The 22,620-nt window shown below is 38.2% G+C and overlaps 2 protein-coding genes across 4 annotated transcripts in view; one reads left to right on the forward strand and one right to left on the reverse strand.

Annotated features, from left to right (window-relative positions):
* CHD1L (chromodomain helicase DNA binding protein 1 like) overlaps positions 1 to 22,620 on the forward strand; it is a 145,627-nt gene that overhangs the window by 16,182 nt on the left and 106,825 nt on the right. The gene's annotated exons all lie outside the window — the stretch shown is intronic.
* The window catches only part of FMO5 (flavin containing dimethylaniline monoxygenase 5), a 30,454-nt gene continuing 18,861 nt past the window's right edge, over positions 11,028 to 22,620 (reverse strand). For 2 of the 3 annotated variants that reach the window (XM_059136597.1, XM_059136596.1), the window contains exons 6-9: positions 19,457 to 19,656; positions 16,374 to 16,726; positions 14,298 to 14,370; positions 11,028 to 11,704 (exon numbers count right to left, since the gene is read on the reverse strand). In XM_059136597.1, the coding sequence (XP_058992580.1) occupies positions 11,359 to 11,704; positions 14,298 to 14,370; positions 16,374 to 16,726; positions 19,457 to 19,656 (972 nt within the window). In that variant the 3' untranslated portion in view covers positions 11,028 to 11,358. The remainder of the gene's footprint in view (positions 11,705 to 14,297; positions 14,371 to 16,373; positions 16,727 to 19,456; positions 19,657 to 22,620) is intronic. The other variant, XM_059136598.1, reaches the window with a different exon arrangement.

The raw sequence follows: 22,620 nt of genomic DNA on the forward strand, positions 1-22,620 counted from the left end.
AACAATCTGAGGGTTTTGAAGGGGTGGGGGGTGGGAGGTCGGGGTACCAGGTGGTGGGTATTAGAGAGGGCACGGATTGCATGGAGCACTGGGTGTGGTGCAAAAATAATGAATACTGTTATGCTGAAAATAAATAAAAAATAAATTTTAAAAAAGGCAAAAAAATAAAAATGGGGAAAAAAAAAAGACACACTTGAATAGGCCATGTGCCCAAAGCTTGTGATTCAGTAGGTCTGGGGTGGGATCTGAGAATTTCTGTCAAATTCCAGAGGATGGTGGTGTTTCTGGGTACTTGAAATGCTAGGCAAGAGTCTGGACACCAGTACAGGATCCTCATAAAAGTCAGTGTGCACAAAAGAGCTGAATTTTACCGCCATTATAATGCTGCTTATATCCCCAAAATAAAGAATCAAATACCAACCAGGATATGGAAGAACAGGTTTCCTGTACAGAATTCCAAACAAATTATGTAGACATTACCCTCTCAAGGTAATTTTACCTCCTGAGATCACTTGTCTTTATTCATTTAATTTCTTTTTTATAGCACTTTTTAAAGTACAGTTGACATACTATGTTACATTAGTTTGAGGTGTACAGCATAGGGCTTCAACAATTCTATATGTTATGCTACAAGTGTAGCTAACCTGTGTCACCATACAACACTATTACAATACCACTGATTATATTCCCTGTGCTGTACCTTTTGTTCTCATAACTTATTCATTCCAGTTATGGATACTACTTATCATTAGAAAGGCCTGCTTCCAAGTTTGACCTATGGCTGATGTCTGGGAACTTGAATTTGGAGAGGGTTATTACCATCCTAACTGATAGAGTGGCTTACTGTGTCCAAGCTGTTTGTGCAACCATGTGCTTTATAAGCTGAACACCACCTTTCCTTCTGGGATTTAGGAATTTTGATACAAGGTAGGCAGAGGGTGTCTATGTCTAGCCCCTATTAAAAATACTGGATGCTGAGTAGAATGATGTGAAAGTCTTCTGATTGCTTCCTATTTCGTAGAGAAAGAAAGAAGCAAGGTGATTAGCTGACCCTGAGGAAAGGGGGCAGGTTTGAGGTTTGAGCATACTTGCTAAAACCAACTACAGGAAATAGTCATATTTATAAAGAGAGTGAGGCAGAGAGCTTGGTGCTAAAACCGTCACTGAATGAAGGAGAATAAACTTGAGAGGTCTGTAAATTACTTCAAAATAGTAGAGATGGTGTGTACTTGGAAGAAGGTCGGGGATTTGAGAAAGGAGAGAGAAATGGAAATGAGGATCAAGGAAGACATTTACCCCACCTTCCTTCCTGTGTTAAGATGCTGAGTTTTAAAATTTATTTATTTAGATTTTATTTAAAATTTTTTAAAAGATTTTATTTATTTATCAGAGAGAGGGAGGGGAGAGAGCGAGCACAGGCAGACAGAATGGCCGGCAGAGGCAGAGGGAGAAGCAGGCTCCCTGCTGAGCAAGGAGCCCAATGTGGGACTCGATCCCAGGACGCTGGGATCATGACCTGAGCCGAAGGCAGCTGCTTAACCAACTGAGCCACCCAGGCGTCCCTATTTAAATGTTTTTAATTAAAAATTTTTTTTAGAGAGGGGGCAGAAGAAGGAGAAAATCTTAAGCAGACCCCATGCCCAGTGTGTGTGCCCAACTCAAGGTTCCATCTCTCAACCCTAAGATCATGACCTGAGCTGAAATTAAGAGTTGGATGCTTAACCAATTGAGCCACTCAGGTGCCCCAATGCCTTTTAGATTCTATGTTTGTTTGATTGAGGAAGTAAGTTGCAGACAGGACATATCACTTGCATTTCAAAACAAACATAACATTAGAGATGACATACTGACTCAGATCAATTACCTATTCCAGAATATTTTCTAGGAGAACATGCTTGCCCTGTAGACATTTCAAAATGTTCCGCATCCTTAAACTCCTTAATAACTTTTTAGTAAAAGCATTAGTCCTTTCATTTCATTTTTTTGTATGTATAAAAATTGAGGTATATTCATGATTTGATTTAATCCTTTAAAAACATTCATATATTAAAGAATACTCATGTCAAATTTATTCATTCAATCAATTAACTTAATTTACTGAGCTCTTACTATGTTTTAGGCAACACTGGGAATATATAGAGTAATTACAAAATGTCTTCCTCTAAGGAATTTTCTAGTTCAAGGAAGAAACAGCTGAAAGAACCAACTGATACCAAATAGTGTAACAAAAATATTCACCAAATAAAATTGAGCAAAATACCAGGTACAGTAAGTGCACAGAAGAAGGTCACCTATTTTGTATTGGAGATCATTAGTAAGAGATTCCTGGAAGGGCGGCTGAGTGGTTCAGTGGGTTAAAAGCCTCTGCCTTCCGCTCAGGTCACGATCCCAGGGTCCTGGGATCGAGCCCCACATTGGGCTCTCTGCTCAGCGGGGAGCCTGCTTCCCCCCCACCCCCACCTGCCTGCCTCTCTGCCTACTTGTGATCTCTTGTCTGTCAAATAAATAAATAAAATCTTAAAAAAAAAAAAAAAAAGAGAGAGAGAGAGAGATTCCTGGAAGATAACAGATGAAATGAATCTTGAGGGTATAGGTGCTAGCCACCTGGGGCAGTGGAGAATTTATCAAGAGTAGGGTACAGCAAAAAAAATTTACAGAAGTGTAGAAAAATACAGCAGTTTGGAAAATTCCAAGTAGGCACTCTGGAGGATGTTTATATACTATTATATATTATATTGCCATTGACAAAACTAACAGGGCATAGACCCAGTATTAAGTAAAATTATTTCATTTATGAATGTACTTGCCATTAATGTACCATAAATTTTGCTAGTGGAGACTATTGGCTCAATGTGCTCAGCTACAGGAAAGAACTTAATCTAAGTGATCTTAAAAAGATGTCTATTTTGACCTCATTTCACCATTTTCTCCTCTCCACAATTATAGTTTATATTTATTCAGCAAAGAAAACAAAATTGCTATAGTAAGTTATTATGCTTTCTTAGAACAACTTAATTTGTAATCAAGGGAAAACAGTAATTTATTTATTTTTATTTTTACTTATTTTCATTTTTTATTTAAATTCAAGTTAGTTAATGTATAGTGTGGTATTGGTTTCAGGATTAGAAGTTAGTGATTCATCACTTAAATGTAACACCCAGTGCTCATCAGAAGTGCCTTCCTTAATGCCCATCACCCATTTAGTCCACTCTCTTACTCACCTCCCCACCAGGAACCCTCAGTTTGTTCTCTATAGTTAATAGTCACTTATGGTTTGCCTTCCTCTCTGTTTTTATCTTATTTTTCTTTCCCTTTCCCTATATTCATCTGTTTGATTTCTTATGAATGAAATCATATGATATTTTTCTTTCTCTGACTTATTTCATTTAGCATAAATCACTCTGGTTCTATCCACATAATTGCAAAAGGCAGATTTCATTCGTTTTGATGGCTAATATTCCTCTGTGTGTGTGTGTGTGTGTGTGTGTATGTGTGTGTATCAAATCTTCTTCATTCATTCATCAGGCTATGGACATTTGGGCTCTTTCCATAATTTGACTGTTGTTGATAGTGCTGCTATAAACATTGGGTATATATGCTCCTTCAAATCAGCATTTGTGTATCCTTTGGATAAATACCCAGTAGTGTGGGATGCCTGGTTGGCTTAATCATTTAAGCATTTGATTCTTGATTTTGGCTCAGGTCACGATCTCAGTGTTGTGCGAATGAGTCCCGTATCAGGCTCTGCACCGGGCATGGAGCCTTCTTAAGACTTTCCTTTTCCCTCTGCCCCTCCCTGCATCCCTCTTTGAAAACAAATAAACAAAAACAAAAAAAAACAAACCAAGCCAAACAAAAAAAACCCCAGTAGTGCAATTGGTGGGTCATAGGATAGTTCTATTTTTAACTTTTGAGGCACCTCCATACTGTTCTCCAGAGTGGCTGAACCAGTTTGCATTCCCACCAACAGTGTTCCCTTTTCTCCACATCCTCACTAATACCTGTTTCTTGTGTTCTTCACATCCTCGCCAACATCTGTGGTTTCTGTTGTTGTTAATTTTAGCCATTCTGACAAGTGTGAGGTGGTATCTCACTGTGGTTTTGATTTGTATTTCCCTGATCATGAATGATGAGCATCTTTTCATGTCTGTTATATATGTCTTTTTTAGAGAAATGTCTGCTCATGTCTTCTGCCCACTTCTTAACTAGATTATTTATTTTTTGGGTGTTGATTTTTTTTTTTTTAAAGATTTTATTTATTTATTTGTCAGAGATAGAGCGCGAGCGAAAGTGAGCACAGGCAGACAGAGTGGAAGGCAGAGTCAGAGGGAGAAGCAGGCTCCCCGTGGAGCAAGGAGCCCGATGCGGGACTCGATCCCAGGACGCTGGGATCATGACCTGAGCCGAAGGCAGCTGCTTAACCAACTGAGCCACCCAGGTGTCCCTGGGTGTTGATTTTGATGAGCTTTTTAGATTCTAGGTATTAGCCCTTTTTCCGATATGTCATTTGCACGTATCTTCTCCCATTCCCTTGGTTGCCTGTTGTTTTGTTGATTGTTTCCTTCATTGTGCAAAATATTTTTTTTAAAGAGTGGGAGAGAGAGAGAGCAGGATAGGGAGAAGGACAGAGGGAGTGGGGAGAGACAGACTCCTAAGCTGGCTCCACGCTGGGCATGGAGTCTGACATAAGACTTGATCTCACAACCCTGAGATCATGACCTGAGCCAAAATCAAGAGTCAGATGCTTAACTGACTGAGCCAGCCAGGTCCCACTGTATAGAAGCTTTCTCTTGGTCAGGTCCCAATAGTTCATTTTTGTTTTGTTTTTTCCTTGCCTCTGGAGATGTGTTTACTCCTCTAGGATTTTGATGCTTTCCTGTCTTACATTTAGGTATTTCATCCATTTTGAATTTATTTTTGTGGTATAAGAAAGTGGTCCACTTTCATTCTGCATTTTGCTACCCATTTTCCCCAGTACCACTTGTTGAAGGGACTATCTTTTTGCCATTGGATATTCTTTCCTTCTTTATAGAAGATTAGTTGGCCATAGAGTTGTGGGTCCATTTCTGGGGTCTCTATTTTGCTGCATTGATCTATATGTCTGTTTGGTGCAGGTACCATACTGCTTTAATGATAACAGCTTTGTAATAGAGCTTGAAGTCCAGAATCTTGATGACTCCACATTGCTTTTCTCTTTCAACAGTACTTTGGCTGTTTGGGATATTTTGTGGCTCTGTGCAAATTTTCAGATTGTTTATTTTAGTTCTGTGAAAAATCCTGGTGTTATTTTGATCAGGATTGCATTGAATCCTGTAGATTGCTTAGGGCAGTATAGACATTTTAACAATGTTTATTCTTCCAATCCATGAGCGTGGAATGCTTTTCCATTTCTTTGTGTCATCTTCAGTTTCTTTCATAAATGTTTTATAGTTTTTAGCATACAGATCTTTTACTTCTTTGGCTAGGTTTATTTCTCGGTATCTTATGGGTTTTGGTGCATTTATAAATGGGATCAATTCCTTGATTTCTCTTTCTGCTGTTTCATTATTGGTGTATAGAAATGCAAAAAGATTTCTGTGCAATTGACTTTATATCCTGCAACTCTGCTGAATTCATGTATTAGTTCTAGCAGTTTTTTGATGGAGTTTCTCAGGTCATGACTTTCAGTACTGTATTGAACAACAGTGGTGAGAGTGGGCATCCCTATCATGTTCCTGACCTTAGGGGGAAAAGCCCTCAGTGGGGATTGAGGATGATATTAGCTGTGGGTCTTTCATATATGCCCTTTATGATGTTGAGATATATTCCTTCTATCCCTATTTTCTTGAGGGTTTTTATCAAGAAAGGATGCTGTATTTTGTCAAATGCCTTTTCCTCATCTGTTGAGAGGATCATATGGTTGGTAATGAATAATCCTTTTAACATACAGCTGTATCCAGTTAGCTAGTATCTTGTTGAGAATTTTGGCATCCATGTTCATCAGGGATTTGGTCTGTAGTTCTCCTTTTTGGTGGGCTCTTTGTCTGTTGTAGGGATCAAAGTAATGCTGGCCTCATAGAATAAGTTTGGAAGTTTTCCTTCCATTTATGTTTTTGAAACAGCTTCAGAAGAATAGATATTTGTTTTTCATTAAATGTTTGATAGAGGGGCACCTGGGTGGCTCAGTGAGTTAAGCCTCTGCCTTCATCAATTGGGTCATGATCCCAGGGTCCTGTCTGCTCAGCAGGGAGCCTGCTCCCCCTCCCCCTCTACCTCCCTCTCTGCCTACTTGTGATCTCTCTCTCTCTCTGTCAAATAAATAAATAAAATATTTTTAAAAAAATAAATGTTTGGCACAATTCCCCTGGGAACTATCTGGCCCTAGGCTCTTTTTGTTGGGAGATTTTTTATTACTGATTCAATTTCTTTGCTGGTTATGGGTCTGTTCAAATTTTCTCTTTCTTCCTGTTTCAGTTTTGGTAGTTTTTATGTTTCTAGGAATGCATTCATTTCTTCTACAGTGCCCAATTTGTTGGTATATAATTACTTATAATATTCTCTTATAATAGTTTGTATTTCTCCAGTGTTGGTTGTGATCATTTCATTTATTTGAGTCCTTTCTCTTTTTGATAAGTCTGCCTGGGGGTTCATCAATTTTGTTAATTCTTTGAAAGAACCAGCTCTTAGTTTCGTTGATCTGTTCTATTGGTTTTTAAAATTTCTTTATCATTAATTTTTGTTTTAATTTTAATTATTTCTCTTATTTTGCAGGTTTTCAGCTTTATTAGCTGTTCTTTTTCCAGCTCCTTTAGGTATTAGGTATTATTTAACACTTCTCTGCTTCTTGAGTAAAGCTTAAATTACTATATACTTCCATTCTAGGACTGCCTTTGCTGCATCCCAAAGGTTTTGGACTGTTGTGTTTTCATTTTGACTTACATGGTTTTTTAAAAAATTTCTTCCTTAATTTCCTAATCAACCCATTCATTCTTTAACCTCCATGTATCTGTGTTCTTTCCAAACTTTTTCATGTGGTTAACATCAAGTTCCATAGTGTTGTCATCTAAAAATATGCATGGTATGCTCTCAATCTTTTTGTACTTGTTGAGGCCTGATTTGTGACCCTGTATGTGATCTATACTGGAGAACGCTCCATGTGTGCTCAAAAAGAATGTATATTCTCCTGCTTTAGGATGAAATGTTCTGAATATATTTGTACTGAACATATCTGTTAAGTCTGTCTGGCCCAGTGTGTCATTCAAAGCCATTGTTTCCTTGTTGATTTTCTGCTTAGATGGTCTTTCCATTGCTGTAAGTGGGGTGTTAAAGTCCCCTACTATTATTGTATTATTATCCATGAGTTTTTTTAATGTTTGTTATTAATTCACAATTTATACATTTGGCTGCTCCCATGTTGGGAATATAAATACTTATAATTGTTAGTTCTTATTGGATAGACCTTTTCTTGATATAGTGTCCTTCTTCATCTCTTATTACCCCTTTTGGTTTAAAATATAGTTTGTCTGATATACGTATCACTACTCTAGCTTTCTTTTGATGTCAATTAGTGTGATAGATGTTTTTCCACACCCTCACTTTCAATCTGGTAGTGTCTTTGGGTCTAAAATGAGTTTCTTGTCAGCAGCATATCAATGGGTCTTTTTTTTTTTTTAATCCATTCTGATACCCTATGTCTTTTGATTGGAGCATTTAGTCCACTTACATTCCAAGTAATTATTGAAGGATATGAATTTAATGCCATTGTATTATTGGTAAAATCTCTATTTCTGTATATTTTCTCTTTCTAATCTTTGTTGCTTTTGGTCTTTTCCTCTCAAAGCGTCCCCTTTAATATTTCTTACAGTGCTTGTTTAGTATTCACAAACTCCTTTAGTTTTTGACTGTCTTGGAAATTCTTTGTCTCTCCTTCTATTCTAAATGACAGCCCTGCTGGATATAGTATTCTTGGTTGCATATTTTTCTTGTTTAGCGTATTGACTGCATCCTGCCACTGTCTTGCAGTCTGCCAAGTTTCTATGGACAGATCTGCTGCTAAACTTATGTAGCTACCCTTGTAGGTTAAGGATCTTTTGTCTCTAACTCCTTTCAGAACTCTCTTTGTATTTTGCAAGTTTCACCATGGTATGTCACATTTATTGCCAGCCAAAATCATTGAAACATCTTCTCTGCCCTTTACCCATTAAATGGTCTTATAAGTTATAAGATGTAGAATATGCTTGTGTAAATGCTTGGCCATTCTTCATATATAAATCCCTCATCACTGTAAATTTCTGTGTCCTGCTGTGCCCAGTTTTTTGAGCATACACTTTTGGCAATCTACTTCAACTTGCTTTTTGTAGGAATCTTCTATCATTGGGTCATACATTTCAACAAAAATTCCAGGAACAAACTGAACTGTCAGAGCAGACTTCCCATGCCTCCTAAACCAAGGGCCACTAGTTTGTACTCATGCATGATGCAGTCTTTTTAAATACTAATGGTCTACTCAGTGCCATTGAGGGTGCAGTGAGAAACATACTGTTATATACAGGGTAACCACCCTCTGATCCAGTTATCCCACCTCTGGGAATCTAGCCTCCCCTATCCCACCCAGGCCCGGGCCTCCTCTCTCCTCTCTGTGGTGGCTCCTGCTCTGGCTCTGCACAGTGGTGGCGGCAGCAGCTATACCTCCAGAACACACTCACCCACCTAGTATTTAATTTTTGCTTAATTTTCTTCTTATGTGCCAGTTCCTAACCAGGATACATTACATTAGCTCATTTATTTTGTTGCTCAGATTGTTTTGCCTTTGGCCATTGAGACCACTTGCAGTTGGCTTCTGTATCCCTTTGAAATACCTTTATCAGTTTGCTTTTTGAGCACTTTCTTACTTTCTGGCACAACAAGAATGTATGTGTGTATATGTGTAATATAATGGGAAATGAAATAATAGGAAAGTTATATAACCTTTCAACATAGTTAGAAAAGCAAGATATGGTGAATTGTTGAATATTAGTACACAGCCATCAGCAGCTAGGGCTTTGTATCTTGGGTTGTTTTTAGTTCAGTTTGCTATTCATGTCTCACTTTTAGCTTGATTTAGAAGTTAACCAATGAATTTTTTTTTGTGACCTTGCATTTTGTAAATAAAATGAGAGAGTCAATGAATTTAGAATGACATACTTTTTACTTAAAGAGGAAACTGGGATACTTATTATATTATCAAAGGATTTTTCATTCAATAAGTATACATGTTAAGAGAGGCAAATTTATATGTTAAAAGAAGAAAACAACCTCTAATTTACTTTTGAACTAGAATAATCTGTAGATTTTAAGATACTGGGTCTATTTTTATAGATGATAAACCATCAGTATCACAAGTTTTAGGGAAGGAAAAAGACCTAAGAAGTAATACCATTTCTCAGTTTTCTAATTCTCAAAAGGCATTTCCACAGGTAAACTGGCCAAATGGCATAGAAATGTGCAAATAGTTGAATGATCAGGAGGAGGTTGTAGTTCTCACGTTTCTGGTTCTCCTATGTGTAGTCACACTGGGAAAGATAATACTTTCTAACGTTGTTCCTTTACTTGTTCACATTTATCCTTTTGTTAAATAACAGGAAGCAATGCAAAAATGTATTGGACAACAGTTTATTTGTGAATATAAACCTGGCTGGTACATCCAGTATCATTCTTTTTTTTTTTTTTTTTTTTTTTTTTTTTTTTTTTTAAAGATTTTATTTATTTATTTGACAGAGAGAAATCACAAGTAGATGGAGAGGCAGGCAGAGAGAGAGAGAGAAGCAGGCTCCCTGCTGAGCAGAGAGCCCGATGCGGGACTCGATCCCAGGACCCTGAGATCATGACCTGAGCCGAAGGCAGTGGCTTAACCCACTGAGCCACCCAGGCGCCCCTTTTTTTTTTTTTTTTTTTTAAAGATTTTATTTATTTATTTGACAGAGAGAAATCACAAGTAGATGGAGAGGCAGGCAGAGAGAGAGAGAGAAGCAGGCTCCCTGCTGAGCAGAGAGCCATCCAGTATCATTCTTGATGAAATTTGGTGTGCCCAACAGCAAACACTTATTTAACTTTATGAGACAAAAACAGAACCAAGTTTCTACAAATGAGAATAAAGAACCAACAGCAGTCCTAGGACATAAATGGAAGTTCTGCTTTTCATTTCATTTGCTCTTTCAGAACTACATCGTATGACATTAAAAGAATTGTTATAAGCAGAATGTCCCTATATTTAGTTAACAACAATCAAAACTCATTTATTTATTCATTTATGTATTGTGGGGGGGACTTGGGAGAGGGGAAAAGGAGAATCTTAAGGAGACTTCACACCCACCGTGTGATCCTGCCACAGGATCTCACAACCCTGAGATCATGATCTGAGCCGAAATTAAGAATTAGGATGCTCGACTAACTAAGCCACCCAAGCAGCCCTCAATCCTGTTTTAATACATAAATGACTTCTTTGAATATGTACTACTTAGACTATGTGTGTGTGAGGGAATAGAGAGGAGAGAGTAGAAGTGAGGAATGACAAATCACATCAATAGGCTATCCTATAAAAGAGGGCAGCTACGGATCTAAGACAAGTCTTATTGGATCCTAATATGGTAACAAAATGACCAGAGGAAGATGGGACAGCTAACTTAACCTCCCAAAGTTTTCAACCAGGCTGAACCTATTGGCAGATGCTAGATTATTAAAATGACTCATGAGCCTAGAAAGCTGAAGATAGTTTTCTCATCGAAAAAATAATGACATCTTGCTTAGGGGAAAGAGTAAAAAGGATGAGGTATCAGGCACACTAGTGAATAGTTAGTGAAATAAAATAGTTAAGTGTTTATATATCTTATTTTAGATGCATTCAAGACTATTATTTCTCTTATCTCTCAGGAGATATACATTTAGTTACAATATTAAAAACAAAAAATTGAGCTTCTAAAAGAAAGCCAAATCCTATTAGATGCAGAATTACATGGAATCATCCATTTCTTATACAGATATTGACTTATGCTCTCCACCGTTATATCTGATAAATGACAACAAACATTTATTAAGCACATACCACACATCAAGAAATCGGCCATGGACAAACAAAGATGACTAAAAAAATACCTAAGCTCATAGTTCAGGGGATACTAAAAAGAAAAAGAGGCGGGTCATGAAAGGAGGGAAATCAGTATGAATGAAAAACCAGAATCTCACTGTAGGGAAAAGTGGACAGAGGATTAATGCTTTGGCAAAAGAAATAAAAGGGGATTCCTGGGCAATGTGAAGCTGAGCGTTGTTCAATCGCATCAGATTCTTAAGGCATCTGTAGATCCAGTTTTCCAGAGAAAACTAGGGCAATGACAAATGGGACAGCTAAAAGTAGGTCATAATTATAGCAAAGAAAACAATAGCCAGCATAAACCTGGCCATCGTTATTGTGGAAGTCATGGAATTTCTGCTTTCAATTACTCTAGTCATCACTGGCTTCCTGATACGATCTTCTGTGGTGAGAATAGCTTTTCGAGCTCCATCCCATTTTCCAGGGCCTTGAAGACGATAGTGGATTGGAGTGCAGGGTCCCCAAAATAGCTGTATTGCCAATTTGGGGTCCGTGAAGGCCAGAGATAGCAGATTGGGCCGGACGCCCACCAGATCAGCAAGCTCTTCCATGGTATCTACATAGTCTCCCTGAATAGTATGACGTTGGCTCTCCACATACCTGAAGCAGAGAAAACAAAAGCCATGGCCTAGCAACAATTCAATCAGTCAGTCAGTCAGTTATTCAATGCGTCTGAGTGCCTGTTACTGGCTCCATATTCAGTTAGGAGCTGTAGAAAACAGAGAAGACAGACAAGACCTTGTCTCCAAACTTAAGGACCTTATATAATCTCCTGGAGGATATAAGATGCACACGAAGCAGAAAAGAATGTAAGACTTTTGGTATATTGTGTAGTTTTAGATTGCTAAATAGAAATGTTAGAAAAGGGTAGTTAAAAGAGAGCAATAAGTCCTTGAAGGATGTGGAGGATATATCCCATAGCAAACAGCAAAGGGGTACAAGTCAAGGCAGCAGCAGAATGAAGGACTAAAGTAGGAATGGGTATAGAATATGAGCATGGACTATCTATGGATGCTACCTAGAGTAGAAGAGGAATGTTGTGGAAAACAAGAATGGATAGAAAGAGGCAAATATAGCACCAGATACAGAGGACTCTAGTGTTATGAGAGAACTCACCACAAAAGTTCTCAAGTTTGGGATCTTCAGTTGTTTATGAGGGCAGTGGTAGTGGGTTCCACAGAGCAGGACTTCCCATGGCCAGTGCTAATTTGGAATACTGAATGGAGGGGGAGGATGACTTACCCCAGTAGAGGAAGCAGTCCTCCAAACAGAATCAGATGGAGTCATTACACTACGTGCAGATTTGAAGAGTTAGAACTTTTTAGGGAGAAAATGTGGTAACAGATACTTGTGGAAGGAGTGGGATTTAGAGAGCTACCTGGTAACTTTTTATTTCCTATAAGGAAAATAAAATACAAAAAGGAAGAGAAAAGCCAAGTCAAACTAATTGAGATTAGATGGGATAACTTGAGGAAACAAGAAGAAGAACAAAACAAGAACAAAAGCAAGAACAAGAAAAAATGAGAGAAAATAAATTTGAGGTGGTAGAATGGAATTCTAAAAGAACGAACAGATGTCAAATTGGAATTTATTGAAATGGGACCAGTATTATAGAAATGGGAGTAGACAGGAAAGAATTTAAGAGCTTCCCCTTAGGGATATTATGTTGGCTGAAGGGTCTGTAGCCATTCATTTATCCTATAGTAGTGAGTCAAGAGCTGAGTAATCATGAAGATTCCACAAAAGGGATTCACTACACCAGCTTTGTAGAGTTGTTACAAGGATTAAATAAACTCGTGCATATAAAACACTTTGTGTACATAGATGTCCCTCAAAAAAGATTATTGGAAACTGCTCACAGTGAGAAGGTACTAGGCAAAAATAAGTCAAAGGAAAGAGAGGAGGAAAGTTGAAACAGTTTACAGCCAGTAAAGCAAGGAAGGAAAGCATTCTAAGAAGGAAGAGACATTTAGAAGCACCAAACTCAGGAGTGAGAAGAAAAATGAAGTTGGTCAATGATGACCTTCAAGAGAGCAGTTGCAGAATTAAGGAGGGAAGTTACAAGGCAGAAGGCTTAGGAGAAAGAAAGGGGTGAGAATTTAAGCATATATTGTAGAATACTTATTGTAGAAATTTGGCTGTGAAAGTTAGGAGGGAAAGTTAGAAAGACAAGACTTTGTCTCCAAACTTAAGGACCTTATATAATCTTATGGAGGATATAAGATGCACATGAAGCAGAAAAGAATGTAAGACTTTTGGTATATTGTGTAGTTTTAGATTGCTAAAACTTATAGCAATATAAGTGTAGTATTTAGATTTAGTATTTAGATTGTGAAAGTTAGCAGAGTACCTTTGACTTTTGTACAATAATGTAGGATCTTACCATTAACTTCCACTTTATCCAAATGAAAATCATCCAGTGAATGAACTCAGGTTCTGAAATTCACATTGCTAAATTACCATATTCACCCGAGCTCTAAGGAACTAGCTGATGTTACCACCTTCCCAAATCACAAAGACTATTTGTACCACTAGCTGCTGTGACCTGGGAGCGCTGTCACATGATGACAGCCAGTGAAGTAGCCTCATCTGATTTGTAAATCTACCTGCAGATTTGTAACTGGACCATACCTTCCTCCCATTAAGTCACTGATACTCTTTTGTCTGGCAGCTCCACTAGCATTTCAAGTAATTCTACCAAATTATACCTGATTTTCTCTCCATGTGCTTTTTCCTACTTGACTTGTTTTCTTTTAGGTTTAATCACAGGATTTTAAATGCTTTTCTCTCCTTTTCTGTAAATATGCAAACCACTTGGTATTATTTCTCCATTTTATTGTCGCAAACTATTATTTCTTTTCCCTTCAAAATATAATCTAAATCCTTAACACAAGGAAGATTAAATATAATACAATAGGAGCACACGGGTGGCACAGTTGGTTGAATGTCTGACTCTTGGTTTCAGCTCAGGTCGTGATCTCAGGGTCATGAGATCAAGCCCTGAGTCGGGCTCTACCTGCAGGGTGGAGTCTGCTTAAGATTCTCTCCCTCTCACTTTGCCCCTCTCTGCTGCATGCATTCCCTCATATAAACAAATCAATATTTTAAAAAATTAATAAATATAGTATAACATTACTCTAATTAAAAACCAAGTAGAAGAAGTAACTGCATCTCTCCTGGGAGAATTTCTTACCTTTTTGAAATTTCCTCTTGAGCCCTAGCTATTTCTGCATTCATTTCACTTTGTGAGGGCAATGTCTTTAGCCCTAAAGAGGAAAATCAAAATTTTAAGTGTAAAATCACCCCATGGGGAATAATAATCCTATTAATAATCACTCTGCCAGACAGAACTCAAAGAAATACAGGATAATTTTCTGTACCCAAGTAGGGTATACTTCACTAGATCTAGTGAATTATCCCATTATCCTTACAATCTGACATTAACAACAGTAACTTACGGTATTCTACTTTGGGGAGACATTTCTCCTATTCTGCCTTCTAACCGATACCGTCCTCCTCCCTAACATCATCTTCCTGATTGGGAAATGAAGTAATGGACATGAGGAAATAATTAATGGCCCCACAAGTATATGAAAAATAAAGGAGGAAGTTAAAGGGCAGGATGAAGAACACACCCACATTTGTACTCTTTGTAACAGACTTTGTACCACAGGGAGAGAAGGAAAACTAAATTTTTTTTTTTTTTCCAAAGATTTTATTTATTTATTTGACAGAGAGAAATCACAAGTAGATGGAGAGGCAGGCAGAGAGAGAGAGGGAAGCAGGCTCCCTGCCGAGCAGAGAGCCCGATGCGGGACTCGATCCCAGGACCCTGAGATCATGACCTGAGCCGAAAGCAGCGGCTTAACCCACTGAGCCACCCAGGCGCCCCGAAAACTAAATTTTTGATCCCATTTTATGCCCAAAGTCCTATAAAGGTAAGCTTTTCCCTATTCTGCTTGGATTCATCATAGTTTCAGAGGCAGCCCATTTCATCTTGAAATGGGAATAGCTGACCAAAAGAAAGAAAAAAAGGAAAAAGAAAAAACATTGGCATGTTTGTTCCTAATGTTAAGCTGATTTTGTCCAACCCTCAAAGTTTCACTCCTTCGTTCTGGTTCAACCCTTTGAAGTGATACTGAGCATATCAGATCCTTCTGCCAGGGACATTCTTCAGACCTTCGAAGGGAACTCTCTTATCAGCCCTGAATTTTATCTTCTCTAGGTAAACCACTCTGGCTCCTTCAGTTGTACTTCAAATGTCACATTTTCAAATCCCTTAACCATTCTTGTCTCTCTCCTTTTCATGTACCCCAGTTTCACTTTAAAAAAAAATATTTTATTTATTTATTTGACAGACAGAGATCACAGGTAGGCAGAGAGGCAGGGAGAGAGAGAGGAAGGGAAGCAGGTTCACTACCAAGCCGAGAGCCCGATGCGATGCGGGGGCTCTATCCCAGGACCCCGGGATCACAACCAGAGCTGAAGCAGAGGCTTTAACCCACTGAGCCACCCAGGTGCCCCCCAGTTTCACTTTTAAAATGTGTCGTTGGGAAAAACAAAATAAACTATGTCTTTGAGTATGTACTGACCAGTTGAGACAAAAATTTAAGTTCTTAGAGAAAAACAATTGTAAGTTCTAGGACACTAGAATTCTTTAATGCTGCTAGAGATAATTAAGCCTTTTAGAAGCCATATCATTTTCCTGACTCATATTGAGCCTCCCAAACCCTTAAGTTTTTTCTGATGATCTCCTAGCCAAAACTGAAAGAGGAGGAAAAGGGGGAAAGTCAGAATTTGAGAGGCTGAATCTTATATATTCTGGACTAGTCTTTAACCAGGTCTTAATTTTTGGCTGAAATCAAATCATGCCATTTCTATATATGCTTTTCTCTATAATGAAAGATTACATTCCTTTGCTTTACAAATGTGTATCAGTTGTCTAAAATCTAGATGAGTGGATTCTAGTCTGCAGTACCATTGGAATCAATGAAGGAACATATTCTCAGAGATCTTATGTCTGCCCCACTTAGATTTATAAAATAAATACCACCAGGCAAAGCATACCCATTTTGGGAAAATTTCCCAGGAGATTCCAATGTACGTCTATAGTTATGTTATTACTTTACATTCACTCAAAAATAATTTTTGAGCATGAATTTTAATGCCAGGCACTGTTATAGTCATACATACTGTTTAGTTATTTAAAAGCAAGAACATAAATGTAAGTAAACATACCATTAAGTAGTTAGGTAGCATGGTCACTTACCTTTAAATACTTGAGTGACCCAGCGTCCTTGCATCTCTGAAATGGGCATAATGGCACCCAAGGGCTGGATCAAGCCTATGATTGCAAGAGTAGGCTTTTCCAGGTTAGGAGGGAAGACCTTTTTATATAGGGATATCTTGTTTTTGACTACTTGGACAGAATCTTCAAGAAAAGGGAAGGCAAAAGTATAGCCTGTGGCAAAGATAACAGCATCAATGTTGTCCTCCCTGGAGCCATCTTCAAATATGGCAGCTGTTTCTGTGAATTCCGTCACATTTCCTTTCACCTTTACCAAGCCAGAGATTATACGATTTGGCAGATCATCATTCACTGTTGGATGTTGACTCAGAGGTCTGTAAGCAGTGATAAAGATCAGAAGAAGGAGAAATGAAAGAAAAAGAGGTATCAGTAATATGTTAGTAAAATTCTACTTTGATGGAGGTGGTTAAACAATATGCTAATGGTGTCCCTCTTGGTCTATCCATGAAATTTGGGAAAAGTCTAATGTATACCAGCTTGGCACAGATCAGGATCTCAGAGCAGACGTTGGGGCCTGGATGTCAGTGAAAGAGAAGACAGGGGCACCTGGGTGGCTCAGTTGGTTAAGGATCTGTCTTTGGCTCAGGTCATGATCTCAGAGTCCTGGGATCAGGGCCTGCATCTGGCTCCCTGCTCAGTGGGGAGTCTGCTTCTCCCTCTAACCCTTCCCTGCTTGTGTGTCCCCTCTCTCTCTCTCATAAATAAATAAAACATATTTATTTATTTATTTATTTATTTATTTATTTATTTCATAGGTGCCACCTTATCCAACTGATCAAATTTAACATTAGTACAGGATAAACTCGTATCATGTGGATGCTGGTGTGATCCACCAAGAAGGTACAATATAACCTATGAGTATTTGTGCCAAAATGTTTAACCAGAATATAGTAAAGGTGGAACAACTATGCAAGTCCAAACTTAGAGATTTTTCTATAAAACAATTGGCTCAATTCTTTTATAAAAGTCTATGTTGAAAAATGGTGAATTATTTCAGATGAAGAGAAATTAAAGAGACCTAACATTTAAATGCAATTGGCTAATACCTGAAAGGATCCTAGATTTAAAAATATAAGAGCCATAAATATTTTGGGGACAATTTAGGAAACCTAAATGTCTGATATATTAGATAATATATTTTATCAATGCTGAATTTCCTGTGTGGTCTCTGTTACATTTGTGTGGGAGAATAGCCCATTTCTTAATATGTTGAAGAATGTAGGATAAGGTGTCCTAGTGACTGTGACTTACTCTGAAATGGTTCAGGAAAAAATATGTATATATGTATCTATGGATGGATGGATGCTCTCTATATGTGGGGATTTATCTATCTTTAGAGAGGGAGAGAGAGAGAGGAAGCAAATACAGCAAACTGTTGATGGGTGAATCTAAGTGAAAGGTATCATGTGTACTCATTGTACTTACTATTTTGGAGTAAGTACATCTGAACACTAAAGAAAATAAAGAGTTGGAAAAAAGCATTTAAAAATCAGCCTCTACGGTGCCTGGGTAGCTCAGTTGGTTAAGTGATTGCCTTTGGCGCGGGTCATGATCCTGGAGTCCCGGATGGAGTCCCGCATCAGGCTTCCCGATCGGCAGGGAGTCTGCTTCTCCCTCTGACCCTTTCCTCTGTCACACACTCTCTCTCATGTAAGTAAGTAAATAAATAAATCTTAAAAAAAAAAAAAAAATCAGCCTCTATAAATTATTTCAGTCGACCTTCCTGTGTGAGGACTCCCATACTTCATATCCCCACAGCTCTCCATGCATTTATCATATTCTATTGCCTGTCTTCTCCTTAGAGTATTTAAGGTAAGATCCATTTCTCAAGTCTGACATTTATTTATTGTGTAACCTCATAGAAATTAGTTTCTCTAAGTGTCAGTTTTTATATCTGCAAACTAGCAATTTAAAAAAAAAAAATAGTTCTGGGACGCCTGGGTGGCTCAGTTGGTTAAGCAGCTGCCTTCAGCTCAGGTCATGATCCCAGCATCCTGGGATCGAGTCCCACATCGGGCTCCTTGCTCCGCAGGGAGCCTGCTTCTCCCTCTGACTCTGCCTTCCACTCTGTCTGCCTGTGCTCGCTCTCGCTCACTCTGTCTCTGACAAATAAATAAATAAAATCTTTAAAAAAAAAAAAAAATAGGGGCACCTGGGTGGCTCAGTGGGTTAAGCCACTGCCTTCGGCTCAGGTCATGATCACAGGGTCCTGGGATCGAGTCCCGCGTCGGGCTCTCTGCTCGGCAGGGAGTCTGCTTCCTCCTCTCTCTCTCTCTCTGCCTGCCTCTCTGCCTACTTGTGATCTCTCTCTGTCAAATAAATAAATAAAATCTTTTAAAAAAAATAGTTCTAACCTATAGAGTTGTTGTGAGGATTAAATGAGATCATACACAGAACTCAGCAATGTGCTTGTCTTATATTAAATCTTCAGAAAATTAAGGTGTTATTATTTGTATTAGTTACTATTAGGCCTTTAGTCTCTGTATTCTCGTGTGCAGTATAATGCTTGGCTCATAGCAGGTGCTCAATGTTTGTGGGATGAATGAATAATTTACTGCTATCTGCTACCATTTTATTGTTACTGGGTATCATGTAAAAAGAACCTGTGTTTGAGGAAATGATAAAATGGTTAATGCCAAGGAGAATCACAGGCTGATGATTACAGATCAGTAGATCTTAGACTTCTATAAGGGGCAAAGTAGAAATCTGATTTCAGATATGTGTATTTTCTTTTTCTTTCTTTTTTTTTTAAAAAAGATTTTATTTATTTATTTGACAGAGAGAGAGACATCACAAGTAGGCAAAGAGAGAGGGGGAAGCAGACCTCCCCGCTGAGCAGAGAGCCCGATGCGGAGCTGGATCCCAGGACCCCGAGATCACAACTTGAGCCGAAGGCAGAGGCTCAACCCACTGAGCCACCCAGATGCCCCAGATATGTGTATTTTCTTAATGTATGGGTCGAAGTAGTTCTACTGTTATCCCATGTGAAGTCCTTATTCTTGTGCGTTGGCCATCACTGCTCTACTTACATTATGGCAACATACCTGTGTTTCGGCTTTAGGCCAAACATTTCGTGGTCAAACCTTTGGTTCAACTTTTTCTCCAAAACACTGTTTACCAATGATCGACCACAAATCTTCGAAAGAAAGTATTTATATCGAGAAGAGAATAACACATCAAAAGGATATCCAAAGTCTCCTACACGATTCAGAATCCAAGCCCCTCTCCTGGTACTGAGGAAAACCTGGGGCATGGGGAAAAAATTGTTTGCTTTTGTCATTCTTTCCTCATAATAGCTCTCTTCAAGATTAAGTTCAAACTAGTTTGTCTGTCTTTTTAGCCCTTGCATGGTCTTTTTTTATTTCCTGCAATTTTTCTTTTCAAACACTAAGTATACAATTAAATTAGTACATTCACTGACCAAGAATGTGTCTTTCTCTCAACCATGACTGCATTTCTGTTTAATGTCATTATGCCTGCTTGAAAAGCCACCTATCCTTTTAATTCTCCAAAGCCTATTTATTGTCAAGATCCAGATAAGTATGCCTCCTCCATAAGACACCACTAACCATTCTGCCTGACAATTTTCTCTCTGTCCTTTGAACTTCTCTAGTACTTAACCTGTCCAACTCATTTAAAATCAAGGAGCAGTAGAACTGAAAGCAATTGGACATCATTTAATCTGAAACCCTCAGTCTCTTTTGCTTTGACATTATTTGCATATTACCAAAAACCCCTGTTATTTATCATTTATATTGATATTAAACTTTTTACACTCTTATTTCTGTCTCTGCAAATGTGTTTCCTCCAGAGTGGGAGGTACAGTGTAGACATCTTTCAGTCTCCCCAACCCACCATCCAACCCAACATCCTTGTTGCTTCCATTTATTGAGAATTGTGACCTGTAAGTCACTGTGCTGGTCCTTTATCTATAGTCTTACTTAATCAATACAACAACCTCTTGAAGTAGATATTATGGTCCCCATTTTATGGATGACAGCCATGGAGAAAATGAATAACTTGCTGAAATCGTACAGTTAGTAAGTGGCAGAGTTGACTTTCCAACCCAGATCTGATGACCCCCAGGCCTGTGCTTGAAGAAGTGTTGCACTGATTATTTTATGGAAAAGCTGCAGATCACTAGTAGAACAACAGGAAGCTGGTCAGTCTTTATGTGTTCTCTGCAGGCTAAATTCCATGCTTGGAGCTGAGTTCTGACATTCAATTACCTGGTGAACGTATCACTTTCTCTACAAAACTCTCTGGAGATAGTTTCCATAATTGTAAGGTACATAAGTACCTGCTTTATAGTCTTTTGTCTGTAAACTCTCATATAAAAAGGTGTCCAGTCTACAGAGGGATAATAACATACTTCACTCATAGATTCTCACTGATGGTAACCTTACACGCTCTGATGATTAAGTACAGTTGAAAAAGCATGCATGGTCTTAGGAATCACACAGGTTTGTGCATAGCCTGTATAATTTTTGTTACATAAGTATGTGAGTAAATGCTCAGGGTCTCAATTAAAAGATTCCCTATGTATAAAGCAGTGACAATAATACATCACAAGGCTATTGTGAGAATTAAATAGTGGTTCTGCAAAGGGTGGGGCATATAGTAAACACTTAATAGATGCCTAATGGCTATCGTCATATTTCTCATTTCGGTTTCCCATCTATAGCTTGTTTTAAGCAAATATCATATTTACAAATCTGGATTTATAAGAAAAAATATAAGGACAGTTGTTTTATAAGAAATGGGTGTTTTCACAAAAATATTATACCACAAAATTTATTATACCAAAACTTCCTTGATAGGCTGAAATGTATAGGTCCATTAAACTATTTGATCTACAAACAAATTCTAATAAATACAATTTAATATGTAAAGCAAAAAGTTAGAACCCAGCAACTGAGTTTCTTTGACTTAGCATTAGAAGTGTGCTAGTGTCACCCCTGCCAGGCAGACATGGCTGTGCCATGAGTTGTCCCCAGGCATTCTCAGACACAGCCACCTTATCTCCATCCACTCTGGATGCTTTGTTCTTTGGCAATCTATAGCTCTTCAGTGCATGGAAGGCCCAACTCCCTTATAACTGACCATTTGATATGCCAGCGCTATTAAAGAAGACTCATGCTTTGGGTCACCATCATATACCTTACATACTCTTTTATCATAATACCTATACACATTTTTAACCTATTTTGTTTATATACCTATTTACTGATAAAGCTTGTTGAATTAATTTATGGGGTAACATGAAATTACTTTTGTGGTGACAGATGGGGATAATACTGAGAAGTGTTACTGAATAGAATTTCTGGATAAAGGTCATTTAACAAAGGTGTGGCATTAAACTTCTATTTTAAAAAAATTTTAAACATATATGTGAAGAAACACAGCTTAAGTAAAGTTGCTGGAAAATGACCATTTACCTATTGCCAATAAAGTTATTCAATAAAGACATGAATAACAAGATATAAAATGACATGTCTTTTTCTAGGAATTTATAATGAAGACATTTTCTTTCCAGCTCAAAATATATGATACAAAAAACAAAACAGCTCAGGTCTTTTTTAACACTGGAGTGCAAATCAGGACCCAAAAAAACAAGACAAAACAAAAAAACTCTAGGATGTAGAAATTGCTTTAGAGTGAATGTCATTCTGATACCTAACTGTATGCAAAGACTGGGGTGAACTTGCACATGCTACAGCATGGATGCTTTTCATACTGATATCCACATTATCTTTGGAAAGGTTAGACTGATTCTATTTTCCATTTGGGGAGTGAAGAGAAAAACTCCCCCACCATCCTATGAATCCAAAACCTTCCACTAAACCAGCATGCTTTCCTTTATATGAGAGTGTGGCACTTCCACTAGCCTCAACAGGTGCCACACTCTGAATGCTGCACTCAACCAAGCTCTTCAAGCTACTGCTTGGTCTTCAAAGTCAGAGGCATACTCAGAAGAGACAGCTGACTGGGATCATTGGGATTCTGTAGTGTGAAGTCAACTGAATGATGGGAATCTAACAGGGAATGTTGGCTCCATCATCTCATCGTCATAATGTTGCCAACCAAGACAACGGAGCCAAGTCCTGCTTGCCACTGGCACTGATAGGCTGTGGGCAGAGGTATTCATACTCTTTGTTGGGTCTACATACAGCTTCCTTGATGCAGCAAAGAAAATAATTTACTAATT

This window comes from Mustela lutreola, chromosome 10 (genome assembly GCF_030435805.1).
Source record: "Mustela lutreola isolate mMusLut2 chromosome 10, mMusLut2.pri, whole genome shotgun sequence".
Classification (NCBI taxonomy): domain Eukaryota; kingdom Metazoa; phylum Chordata; class Mammalia; order Carnivora; family Mustelidae; genus Mustela; species Mustela lutreola.